The 13930-nt window shown below is 42.4% G+C and overlaps 1 protein-coding gene across 15 annotated transcripts in view; it reads right to left on the bottom strand.

Annotated features, from left to right (window-relative positions):
- Positions 1 to 13930, bottom strand: part of LOC129813153 (nesprin-1-like) — a 156460-nt gene that overhangs the window by 119614 nt on the left and 22916 nt on the right. For all 15 annotated transcript variants that reach the window (XM_055865385.1, XM_055865391.1, XM_055865396.1 and 12 more), the window contains exons 2-4: positions 12459 to 12520; positions 2671 to 2766; positions 1887 to 1970 (exon numbers count right to left, since the gene is read on the bottom strand). In XM_055865385.1, coding sequence (XP_055721360.1) covers positions 1887 to 1970; positions 2671 to 2766; positions 12459 to 12520 — 242 coding nt within the window. The remainder of the gene's footprint in view (positions 1 to 1886; positions 1971 to 2670; positions 2767 to 12458; positions 12521 to 13930) is intronic.

Below are 13930 nucleotides of genomic sequence, written 5' to 3'. Positions count from 1 at the left end.
CTAAAACTGTTAAGATAATGTCTGTGAGTATAACAGACCTGATTTGGCAGGCAAAACCCTGAGGACAAACCATCCCCCCGCAAAAAATTCAGCCTACCACTGATTTCAATGGCTGTCACTTTTATTATCAGCCTCCCAGATTGCAGTTCCTAGGGCTTCAACTAGATGTCAACAGTCTTTTTAAAGAGTTTCAGGCTGGTTTTTGGAAAAATGAGCTGAAAGTTTTCTAAGTGGCTCCCATTTTCGCTGTAGTGTTTCCATGTGCGTGGAGGAAAGCGCGTTCTTTGTTATTTATCTCCGGTAACATACTATTCTCCGTCTTAAATTTGATCGTTTATTTACATATTAGGGTACCTAATGTTTGAATATAAACATTGTTTGACTTGTTTGGATAAGTTTATTGGTAACGTTTGGGATTCATTTTGTATGTATTTTGAAGGAGGGAAACCGGTGGATTATTGACTGATGCGCACCAGCTAAACTGAGTTTTTATGGATATAAAGAAGGACTTTATCGAACAAAAGGACCATTTGTGATGTAACTGGGACCAATTGGAGTGCCAACAGAAGAAGATCTTCAAAGGTAAGGCATTTATTATATCGCTATTTCTGACTTTCGTGTCGCACCTGCCTGGTTGAAATTTTTTTTTCATGGTTTTGTATGCGTGGCGCTGTCCTCAGATAATCACCTGGTGTGCTTTCACCGTAAAGTCATTTTGAAATCTGACACAGCGGCTGGATTAACAAGAAGTTAAGCTTTATTTTGATGTATTACACATGTATTTTCATGAATGTTAAATATTTATATTTATGTAGTTTGAATTTCGCGCTCTGCAATTTCACCGGATGTTGTCGAGGTGGGTCGCTAGCGGAACGCCTGCGCTAGAAAGGTTAAAAGAAGAAACCATGAATTCTGCTCTGTATCAGAGAATTCTACAGGAGGCCATCCGTCTGTGAGCTGAAGCTGAAGTGCATCTGTGTCATGCACCAAGACAATGATCCAAAACACACAATCATATAACACATTTGAGGATTTGCAATGGCCTAGTCAAAGTCCAGACCTAATCCCAATTGAGATGTTGTGGCAGGATTTGAAAGGAGCAGTTCATGCTTGAAAACCCACAAATCCCACTGAGTTAAAGCTGTTCTACATGGAAGAGTGGGCCAAAAATCCTCCACAGCGATGTGAGAGACTGATCAACAACTACAGGAAACATTTGGTTGCAGTCATTACAGCTAAATGTGTCACAACCAGTTATTGAGTGTAACGGGGCAAATGCTTTTTCACACAGGAGAATTGGGTGTTGTATACCTTGTTAATTAAATACATAAAATAAGTATTTTTTGTTGTAGTTATTTGTAAAATGTGACCTACTTGTTGTGTGTATGTACTGACATGTATATGTAACTAATAGATGCACACACACACTACATTTTCATGTTTTTAAATGTATGTCAATTATAAAGTCTTTTGTCTGTAATGTATTTTTCGCTATATATGGGACCCCAGTAAGACTAGCTGTCGCCATTGGCGTCGGCTAATGGGGATCCTAATCAATATAAACTCTGGTTCCCTTCATCTAACATTAGGTTTAGGTTGAAGATCTGATAACATTCAGTATCAAAAATATGCAACAATATAGAAAATCAGAAAGGGGGCAAATACTTTTTCACAGCACTGTATTTTTGTTCCTAAACACTATCAAACGATAGTTCATTTTCAAACTGTTACTGTAGCATTAAATAGAGGTTCATCTACTTTTCACAAGCCTTGTCCTAAAGTTATTAGTGACATTGCTAAGAAGCACTTTGGTTTATACGTTAAACTCAAGCTATGACAAAATACTTCAGAAAACTACTTAGTTGTCACTCTGAGGGTGTGCTTACCTTCCTGCCTTCGAGGAACCTGAGGGCGGTGCCGATGTTGGACACCCAGTGGATCCTCTTCAGCTGGCGGCCCTGCTCACACGGCTGGGGGGAGAGGAGGGAGGGTTCGAGTGAAGGTCAAGTATATTTCCCATAAGTAATACTGTAAATACAATGTAAATCTTACCAACCAGAGCGCTCACATTAAAAACAGCAAGAAATTTCAACACAACACTGTCACGCCCTGACCTTAGCGATCCTTATTTATTCTCTATGTTTGGTTAGGTCAGGGTGTGACTCGGGTGGGAAAATCGATGTTTTCTATTTCTTTGTTGTTTTGCCAGTGTGGTTCCCAATCAGAGGCAGCTGTCTATCGTTGTCTCTGATTGGGGATCATATATAAGTTGTCATTTTCCGTTTGGGTTTTGTGGGGTGTTGTTTTCTGTTTAGGTTGTTTCCCTGACAGAACTGTGCGCGTTCATTTTGTTTGAGTGTTTTGGTGAACATTAAATCATGAACACTTTCCACGCTGCGCTTTGGTCTCAGTCTGACGACGAACGTTACAAATACAAACTGTATACAACAACCAGAAATGTAAGAGAGTAGCACTGACTGACAAATAGGCCTGTATAACACACAAATACAGTGTGATTACTGGCTGTGAATTCGTAATTCCTTTATTCATACAGTACATTTTTATAATTCTCCCTTTACACTATAGTGTGGTAATTAAATGTAACTGAACTCTGTAGCACGAACAGAAGTATCCAGTGGCCAGGCTGTTTATATTAAGAGCAGTGCTTACCAGTCTCTGTCCAGACAGCACCTCCAATAGAGCTAACAGTTTCACCCCATCTTTGATGTCCTCGAAAAGGTCGGTGACCTCTAGAGGTGGTTTACGCTAGGAAAGAGAAGAGACAACATCTTAATTCAACAGAGAAACGAATTAAAAACTTAGACATTGAACATTGTTTGAACATAGCAAATGGTATACTGTTACAAATTATAGACCTACTGTAGTTTAATAAAGGCTCATTATCTCATTATAATCCATTATAATCTCTCAATATGTAAATCCTAGAAACACAAGACATTCATTCTCCCCCAGTCCTTGTGTTGAGGAGAAAAGAGAGCAGAGAACTGGCTAGCTACAGGCTGGGGTCCAGACCGAACAGCTTGCTGGCTAGCTACAGGCTGGGGTCCAGACCGAACAGCTTGCTGGCTAGCTACAGGCTGGGGTCCAGACCGAACAGCTTGCTGGCTAGCTACAGGCTGGGGTCCAGACCGAACAGCTTGCTGGCTAGCTACAGGCTGGGGTCCAGACCGAACAGCTTGCTGGCTAGCTACAGACAGAGCTACAGACAGAGCTACAGACAGAGCTACAGAGAGAACAGAAAGAGCTCCCCCGCAGCTGTAAAGATGGTGCCTGTGCCTCAGAGCCTGAGGTGGCTTGGTGCCTGTTCCTTGGTGCCTGTTTGAGGCGGTGTGATTCAATGCTAAATCAGAGCATGGGTCCATTTAACCCTAGCTGGGCATAGTTGTTTCATGTAACATACTGTATCCAACTAATGTATTATCAGAGCTGAGGGAATTCTGACTGACTGATGACAGAGCAATCTACTTTATGAAACACAGAATATTCAAAGAAATTTGACTGGAAATCAAAGGTTTAATTAATTAAGCTTGGCGCTTTGTAGGAATGTTATTGGAAGGCTGAGCTGTTCTGTTTCACAACTCGACACATAGCATGACAGGATTACAGTATGCAATTGGTTGTGACTGTGTGGGGCATAGCAGGCAGGCAGGCAGGCACACACACACACACACACACACACACACACACACACACACACACACACACACACACACACACACACACACACACACACACACACACACACACACACACACACACACGTGAAAATGAAGGTCCGACTGTTTTTTGTGCTATTTTCTTTGCTTCAGAGACAGAATCCAATGAAAGACTTGTAGATGCTAGTATTCCTCTGTGACTACCAGTATCCTAACCACAAAAAGAACCACTAAAATATAGAAATTACATTCAACTATTTGACTGGTAACATGAAGCACACATTTTCAGAATGCCATTCTACTTACATGAATCACAAGGTAAACCATCAAGCCCATCCTGGGTTTAAGTGACAAACAAAGTCACATGTCAAGCCCCCTCCTCACTGTCATAACACACACAGACACACATGCACACTTATCACGCACGCACAAACACACACACTTATCACGCACGCACAAACACACACACACTGTCATAAAACAGTAAATAAGTGGAAGAGTGCTTGGTAATGTGAGAGGAAATGGACACCATGGGAAAAGCGTGACTGCAGAGTGATACTTCAAACTGAAAGAGACAGCACTTTCCATCATAAATTCATCCTCGCTAATGTCATGGGAATTGTGTTACATTCCAAATCAATATTGAAAATGGGATCTTTCAGGCACCCACCACGGGATCTATTACAATCCATTCAGAATGGCTTTGCTTATCGGACGAGAAAGGTTTAGATGAGATTTGATCAACTGATTGACAGATGATCTGATAAGAATTGAGATTTGAATCCCTCATACAGTAGCAGTAGGTTACAGTAGAGCAGGGTTTCCCAAACACTGTCCCGGGGCCCCCTGAGTGCACGTTTTGGTTTTTGCCCTAGCATTACACAGCTGATTCAAATAAAAAGAACCCTGGTGTAGGTGGCTGAAATGGAGAGCGAGGCCTGTATCATGACTTGGCTTATTCTACAGGTTTATTGGCATGTACAGAGAGAGAGAGAGAGAGAGAGAGAGAGAGAGAGAGAGAGAGAGAGAGAGAGAGAGAGAGAGAGAGAGAGAGAGAGAGAGAGATAACTTCCACAAAGCTGTGAATGATCTGCGAGACAAGGCAAGAGGGGCCTTCTATGCCATCAAAAGGAACATAAAATTTGACATACCAATTAAGATCTGGCTAAAAATACTTAAATCAGTTATAGAATGATTACTTGTTAGATATTACTGCACGGTCGGAACTAGAAGCACAAGCATTTCGCTACACTCGCATTAACATCTGCTAACCATGTGTATGTGACAAATAACATTTGATTTGATTTGAACGTATTGCCCTTTATGGTTGTGAGGTCTGGGGTCCACTCACCAACCAAGAATTCACAAAATGGGACAAACACCAAATAGAGACTCTGCACGCAGAATTCTGCTAAAATATCCCCCGTTTACAGCGTAAAACACCAAATAATGCATGCAGATCAGAATTACGCCGATACCCGCTAATTATCAAAATCCAGAAAAGAGACGCTAAATTCTACAATCACCTAAAAGGAAGCAATTCCCAAACCTTCACCTACAGAGAGATGAACCTGGAGAAGAGTCCCCTAAACAAGCTGGTCCTGGGGCTCTGTTCACAAACACGAACAGACCCCACAGAGCCCCAGGACAGCAACACAATTAGACCCAACCAAATCATGAGAAAAGAAAAAGATAAAAGGAAAGAATTAACAAAAAAACAGAGCAAACTAGAATGCTATTTGGCCCTAAACAGAGAGTACACAGTGGCAGAATATCTGACCACTGTGACTGACCCAAAATGAAGGAAATCGTTGACTAGTATGTACAGACTCAGTGAGCATAGCCTTACTATTGAGAAAGGCCACCGAGAAAGGCCACCTATTGAGAAAGACCAGGCCCTGCCCACAAAATGAGGTGGAAACTGAGCTGCACTTTCTAACCTCCTGCCAAATGTATGACCATATTAGAGACATATATTTCCTCAGATTACACAGACCCACAAAGAATTAAAAAACAAATCCAATTTTGATAAACTCCCATATCTACTGGGTGAAAAACCAGTGTGCCATCACAGCAGCAAGATTTGTGACCTGTTGCCACAAGAAAAGGGCAACCAGTGAAGAACAAACACCATTGTAAATACAACCTATATTTATGTGCATTTATTTTCCCTTTTGTAATTTAAATATTTGCACATCATTACAACACTGTATATAGACATAATATGACATTTAAAATGTCTTTTCTATTTTGGAACTTTTGTGAGTGTAATGTTTACTGTTAATTTTGTGTTGTTTATTTCACTTTGGTTTATTATATATTTCACTTGCTTTGGCAATGTTTCCCATGCCAATAAAGCCCCTTAAATTTAAATTTAAATGTGATAGATAGATAGATAGATAGATAGATAGATAGATAGATAGATAGATAGATAGATAGATAGATAGATAGATAGATAGATAGATAGGTAGGTAGATAGATAGATAGATAGATAGATAGATAGATAGATAGATAGATAGATAGATAGATAGGTAGATAGATAGATAGATAGATAGATAGATAGATAGATAGATAGATAGATAGGAGGGGGAGAGAGGAAGAGGAAGAGGAAGAGAGAGAACGAGAGAGAACGAGAGAGCAAGGGAGAGTTAAAGAGAATGAGAGAGAGGGAGAGAGAAATATATATACAGTACCAGTCAACAGTTTGGACACACCTACTCATGCAAGGAAGAGAGAGAGAGAGAGAGAGAGAGAGAGAGAGAGAGAGAGAGAGAGAGAGAGAGAGAGAGAGAGAGAGAGAGAGAGAGAGAGAGAGAGAGAGAGAGAGAGAGAGAGAGAGAGAGAGAGAGAGAGAGAGAGAGAGAGAGAGAGAGAGAGAGAAAGAGAATGCGAGAGAACGTGAGACTTGCTTTGGCAATGTTAACATATGTTTTCCATGCCAATAAAGCCCTTAAATTGAAATATAATTGAGAGAGAGAGAGAGAGAGAGAGAGAGAGAGAGAGAGAGAGAGAGAGAGAGAGAGAGAGAGAGAGAGAGAGAGAGAGAGAGAGAGAGAACGTGAGACTTGCTTTGGCAATGTTAACATATGATTTCCATGCCAGTAAAGCCCTTAAATTGAAATATAATTGAGAGAGAGAGAGAGAGAGAGTAAAAGCAACAGAGAGAGAGAGAGAGAGGGGGTGAAGTGTGTGTATAACATGAATAATGAGGAATAGGCCTCCATGGTGACTTAATGGCTAGCCACATTACTTCCAAAGTTTTGAATCCACACTGCTGCCTCGTGTGCAGATCTGACAGTGTGTTGTGTGTGTTGCTTTATCTGTGCACCCTGACCAAGCAGCAGCCCAATGTGCTGCTTTATCTGTGTGCCCTGACCAAGCAGCAGCCCAATGTGCTGCTTTATCTGTGTGCCCTGACCAAGCAGCATCCCAATGTGCTGCTTTATCTGTGTGCTCTGACCAAGCAGCATCCCAATGTGTTGCTTTATCTCTGTGCCCTGACCAAGCAGCATCCCAATGTGTTGCTTTATCTGTGTGCCCTGACCAAGCAGCATCCCAATGTGCTGCTTTATCTCTGTGCCCTGACCAAGCAGCATCTCAATGTGTTGCTTTATCTGTGTGCCCTGACCAAGCAGCAGCCCAATGTGTTGCTTTATCTGTGTGCCCTGACCAAGCAGCATTCCAATGTGTTGCTTTATCTGTGTGCCCTGACCAAGCAGCAGCCCAATGTGTTGCTTTATCTGTGTGCCCTGACCAAGCAGCATTCCAATGTGTTGCTTTATCTGTGTGCCCTGACCAAGCAGCATCCCAATGTGTTGCTTTATCTCTGTGCCCTGACCAAGCAGCATCCCAATGTGCTGCTTTATCTCTGTGCCCTGACCAAGCAGCATCCCAATGTGTTGCTTTATCTCTGTGCCCTGACCAAGCAGCATCCCAATGTGCTGCTTTATCTCTGTGCCCTGACCAAGCAGCATCCCAATGTGCTGCTTTATCTCTGTGCCCTGACCAAGCAGCATCCCAATGTGTTGCTTTATCTTTGTGCCCTGACCAAGCAGCATCCCAATGTGTTGCTTTATCTCTGTGCCCTGACCAAGCAGCAGCCCAATGTGCTGCTTTATCTCTGTGCCCTGACCAAGCAGCATCCCAATGTGTTGCTTTATCTCTGTGCCCTGACCAAGCAGCATCCCAATGTGCTGCTTTATCTATGTGCCCTGACCAAGCAGCATCCCAATGTGCTGCTTTATCTCTGTGCCCTGACCAAGCAGCATCCCAATGTGTTGCTTTATCTGTGTGCCCTGACCAAGCAGCATCCCAATGTGCTGCTTTATCTCTGTGCCCTGACCAAGCAGCATCCCAATGTGTTGCTTTATCTGTGTGCCCTGACCAAGCAGCAGCCCAATGTGCTGCTTTATCTCTGTGCCCTGACCAAGCAGCATCCCAATATGTTGCTTTATCTGTGTGCCCTGACCAAGCAGCAGCCAAATGTGTTGCTTTATCTGTGTGCCCTGACCAAGCAGCATTCCAATGTGCTGCTTTATCACTGTGCCCTGACCAAGCAGCAGCCCAATGTGTTGCTTTATCACTGTGCCCTGACCAAGCAGCAGCCCAATGTGCTGCTTTATCTGTGTGCCCTGACCAAGCAGCAGCCCAATGTGTTGCTTTATCTCTGTGTCCTGACCAAGCAGCATCCCAATGTGTTGCTTTATCTGTGTGCCCTGACCAAGCAGCAGCCCAATGTGTTGCTTTATCACTGTGCCCTGACCAAGCAGCAGCCCAATGTGTTGCTTTATCTCTGTGCCCTGACCAAGCAGCATCCCAATGTGTTGCTTTATCTGTGCACCCTGACCAAGCAGCATCCCAATGTGTTGCTTTATCTCTGTGCCCTGACCAAGCAGCATCCCAATGTGTTGCTTTATCTCTGTGCCCTGACCAAGCAGCATCCCAATGTGTTGCTTTATCTCTGTGCCCTGACCAAGCAGCATCCCAATGTGTTGCTTTATCTTTGTGCCCTGACCAAGCAGCATCCCAATGTGTTGCTTTATCTCTGTGCCCTGACCAAGCAGCATCCCAATGGGTTGCTTTACCTCTGTGCCCTGACCAAGCAGCATCCCAATGTGTTGCTTTATCTTTGTGCCCTGACCAAGCAGCATCCCAATGTGCTGCTTTATCTCTGTGCCCTGACCAAGCAGCATCCCAATGTGTTGCTTTATCTGTGTGCCCTGACCAAGCAGCATCCCAATGTGCTGCTTTATCTCTGTGCCCTGACCAAGCAGCATCCCAATGTGTTGCTTTATCTGTGTGCCCTGACCAAGCAGCAGCCCAATGTGTTGCTTTATCTCTGTGCCCTGACCAAGCAGCATCCCGATGTGCTGCTTTATCTATGTGCCCTGACCAAGCAGCATCCCAATGTGTTGCTTTATCTCTGTGCCCTGACCAAGCAGTATCCCAATGTGCTGCGTCACCTAAAGCTTCTGAGCCAGCAAAACCTGGCTGCTTAAAATACAGCAAGAAAACATGGTACTCCCTAACACTTTCTATTAAGCCCATAATCTGTATCACATTATGAACACAGTCATGATGACGATGATTAGGTCTGACCCCATTTAGTCGACTGGTCGATTGTTTGTTCAATAGGCTGTCGGTAGACCAAGATGTCGAGCAGTATATTTTATGGTACATGAGTCACCTGTCTGATTCACACCTGTCTCAGCGGACTAATCATTTTTTATTTCTTTTATTTTTTATTTCACCTTTATTTAACCAGGTAGGCCAGTTGAGAACAAGTTCTCATTTACAATTGCGACCTGGCCAAGATAAAGCAAAGCAGTTCGACACATACAACAACACAGAGTTACACATGGAGTAAAACAAACATACAGTCAATAATACAGTAGAAAAATAAGTCTATATACAATGTGAGCAAGTGAGGTGAGATAAGGGAGGTAAAGGCAAAAAAAAGGCCATGGTGGCGAAGTAAATACAATATAGCAAGTAAAACACTGGAATGGTTGATTTGCAGTGGAAGAATGTGCAAAGTAGAGATAGAAATAATGGGGTGCAAAGGAGCAAAATAAAGAAATAAATAAATACAGTAGGGAAAGAGGTAGTTGTTTGAGCGGAGGCCACGGGTGGGACGGCACACCAGTAGCACCAGTAGTAAATGTACCGTTCATTCTCATAATTTCTAATCTACAATGTTTGTTTGGTTATGGTCATTTCTGTTAATGCATTCAATACATTATTATTACAGTCTTTTACCACTCTCATTGTTGGAAGAGCCTCAACCTAGGCTACACTTCTTGAACTGCACTGTTGGTTAAGGGCTTGTAAGTAAGCATTTCACAGTAAGGTCTACACCTGTTGTATTCGGCGCATGTGACAAATAAAGTTTGATTTGATTTGAGGAAAACGTTTTGGTTTATTTCATTCCATTTAGGAGATGACAATTTATTCATTGTTGTTTGTTTGTAGTGCTCCTGTCAATGTTGAGTAAGGACACGCCCCTGATTACACATAGGCCTAAGCTACCTAACCTGTGTGCAAATGTAGGCCTATAAATGTGCCCATTTGGGGATCTGATAGTATTTCTGATCATCTTAACTCACGATCCCTGTGGAACTTCTCAAAGTAATGTTTTCTTCACCTCAAACAGCAAGTAAACAAGGTCTGGTTTTACATCCATTGAGAATGACAATAGTTACTCAACGTAGCTTGTTGAAAAATCTTTCCAGCTCACTTTCAGTAACCACTCAGTGTGAAAGGGGGGAAAATGTCATGCTCTGATCTGGTGTAAAAGTCATGAAATAGGCTAGCAAGAGCTTCAGGCCAGACCCAAGTTAATAGTTGATACAATGTTTCAAGTTCCTTGCCGACAGTCGATGCGTAGCCAATGTGATTTATATGATATTTTTATTTGTTGGCTTTATTTATGTAGGCATATTTTTACATAGTTGGCAATGGCAATATAAGTTACTTTGAGAATTTTGATTAACCACATGATAATGATTTTGAGATACTAAGACTTTATTATAAATGAAATTAAACTCTTCAATGAAAATGTCCATATAAAAACCATAACTGGCACGCAGATCAGTAGAAATGGTAAGATAAACTGGCACTCCAAATGGAAAAGGTTGCCGAACCCCTGGTGTAGCCTATTTAGAGTGTAACTGCAGAATCTGCGAAGGCCAGCAACAGCAGGAGGAAGAGGGTCCAGAACAGTTTAATTTTCAACTGGGCTATCTTGATCTCCAGATCCCTCTTGAGTCATGTACAGTATGTGTCTCAATTATTTAATGACAGTGTGCTTAAAGCATCAGACAAGCTCAGTAGCCTACATATAGTTGATTTAATTAAAACACATAGTGTGTGTCTATATAGGGAAAAATACATGCTTAAAAATGTTGACCAATCGATTGGTTGAAAGAACAGATGACTCTAGGTAAACCAATATTTGTTTTGGTCAGGGACAGCCTTATGATGAATAGCCATAATATGTGTTTATAACGATGGTTATAGGTCATTATGAGAGTGTTTATAGGGTTAAAGAGCTGAACTGCCACCTGGGCTTCAGGAGCAGACTGACTGCTTCCTTCAGAGACAAGCTCCTCCCATCTCACACTCTCCATCTGCACCATGCTGCTGCACTCTCCCTGCCTGCCAAACCGAGCCATGGACACACACACGCACACACGCACGGGCAGACGCACGGGCACACGCACACACGCACACGCACACGCACACGCACACACACACACACACACACACACACACACACAGCTCCAATCTACAGGTAATATTTATGTACAGTAGTTCTGTCCTTGAGCTGTTCTCTATTAATGTTCTGTATTATGTCATGTTTCATGTTTTGTGTGGACCCCAGGAAGAGTAGCTGTTGGGGATCTTAATAAAATACCAAATGCCATCTTCTCCAAAATGGCCTGGTGAGCTCCTCTACAACAATGACAGAGATAGTTCTACCTCTTGGCAGAGACCATACTATTCCTTTCTCCTCATCTTGACTGTTCGGATCACATTGACTCAGTAAGACATACTGCAGGCCCACTGTAGCCTGCTCAGAAACTGAGCAACACAGGGATCTCTGCCCTAGTCATATTTACTTTCTCTGTCTGACTCTCCTCTGTTTCCGATGTTGTTGTGACAACCCAACATGGTGTTGTGACAACCCACTGGTTCCAATGTTGTTGTGACAACCCAATATACTCATCTTCAGTAACAGTTGTCACAATCAAAATAACTCTACAGGACTGATACTGAATTCCACAAACAACTCAGTAACTACCGTCACACAATCCAAACAGATGATGAAAAATATATCTATAAATGTTACGAGCCTATCATGACCTCAATCAAACTGTAGTTTCCATATGAACATACTGTACCTAAAACCTCTGACATTATAAGTGATTAAAACAGATTCAATGTAACGGAGCCTCTCAGAATCATTATGATTGGATGACAACGATCCAATCTCAATTCACACATGAAATGAAATGCCACTGTCCATAGAGAGGCTATAGGACTGGCAGTTACAGACATGACACCAAGATCAGGTTAATATTCAGGATAGAAATATTACCATAGTGATAAAATTGTTGTATCTCAGTGATTATACTGTTGTAATAACATGATCTCATAATCTCAGCTTCTATACCGAAATGGAAGCTGTGGGTGTCATAATAGCCCATCATAGGTTACACATGTCTTATAAAGTGTTGTGAGAGAAGCACAAGGGGGAAAATAAAAGTCATATCCTCTTACCTTTGTCAAGTGGGAATTGATCCATTTAGTAAAAGTCCTCTTCTGTACTGCTTCTTGCTCATCTGTAATAAAAGTAGAACAGAACATTGTCATGATGTCACAGAACATTGTCACGATGTCACAGAACATTGTCACGATCTCACAGAACATTATCACGATGTCACAGAACATTGTCACGATGTCACAGAACATTGTCACGATGTCACAGAACATTATCACGATGTCACAGAACATTGTCACGATCTCACAGAACATTGTCACGATCTCACAGAACATTGTCACGATGTCACAGAACATTGTCACGATCTCACAGAACATTGTCATGGTGTCACAGAACATTGTCACGATGTCACGGAACATTGTCATGATGTCACACAGACACCGCTTAGTCCGCTTACACCCACTGCTGCCTCCCCTGTTTCATAATACAGTATATTCTCTGTTCCCAATGCTTCATGTAGCCTGTTAAAGTAAGTGCATTCACAAACAGTGTGAATATTTAATTGAGTAGTGAGTAGTGTCCATTACAATAGCAGACCTCTGATCTCCCCAGCCCCAAACCTCACGGTATCAAAGGTAGGCGGGGTTATGTGACAGATGAAGGGAAGAAGAGAGGAATGGAGAAAGAGAGGGAAATATGCAGTGGAGAATTCTTCAACACAACTAGACTCTGAGTAGACAAAACATTAGGAACAGCTGCTCTTTCCATGACAGACTAACTAGGTGAATCCAGGTGAAAGCTATGATCCCTTATTGATGTCACCGGTTAAATCCACTTAAATCGGTGCAGATGAAGGGGAGGAGACAGGTTCAAGAACTCCAACGCTGCTGGGTTTTTCACGCTCAACAGTTTCCCGTGTGTATCAAGAATGGTCCACCACTCAGAGGACATCCAGCCAACTTGACACAACTGTGGGAAGCATTGGAGTCATCATGGGCCAGCATCCCTATGGAACACTTTCAACACCTTGTAGAGTCCATGCCCGATGACTTGAGGCTGTTCTGAGGGCAAAAGGGGTTGCAACTCAATATTAGGAAGGTGTTCCTAATGTTTTGGACTCTCATTATAGTTCAAGACCTAACATATCAAGAACGGGACGTGTGAAAAAATTACCAAAGACGCACTTAAACTTCACAATAATACTGTAATTTCTCTTACAGTTAAAAACGGTATATACATAGAATCTAATCACGCCCAATAGATATTGACAGGAGCTTGCTTGCATCCTAACACTATGAGGTCATAAGCAGAAGAGATTTCTATTCTTGCAGACTCACTGCTCAGTGCCCAATCCACCAATAACGACATGCGTGGCCTCTCAGGTCACCCCCAACCAAGCCCTTTATGGAGGGGGGATAATAACTGCAGACAGACTCTGTGTCTCATGCATAATGCATTTCTGCTTTCACACAAAACAAAACATCAGATTTTTGTGGATCCAACTTCTGTCGCTGTCATAGAAAAGAAGGGT

The sequence above is a fragment of the Salvelinus fontinalis genome, chromosome 16 (assembly GCF_029448725.1).
Source record: "Salvelinus fontinalis isolate EN_2023a chromosome 16, ASM2944872v1, whole genome shotgun sequence".
Taxonomy (NCBI): Eukaryota; Metazoa; Chordata; class Actinopteri; order Salmoniformes; family Salmonidae; genus Salvelinus; species Salvelinus fontinalis.
The sequence above is the reverse complement of the archived record's forward strand: the minus strand, read 5'-3'. Positions and strand labels throughout refer to the sequence as shown.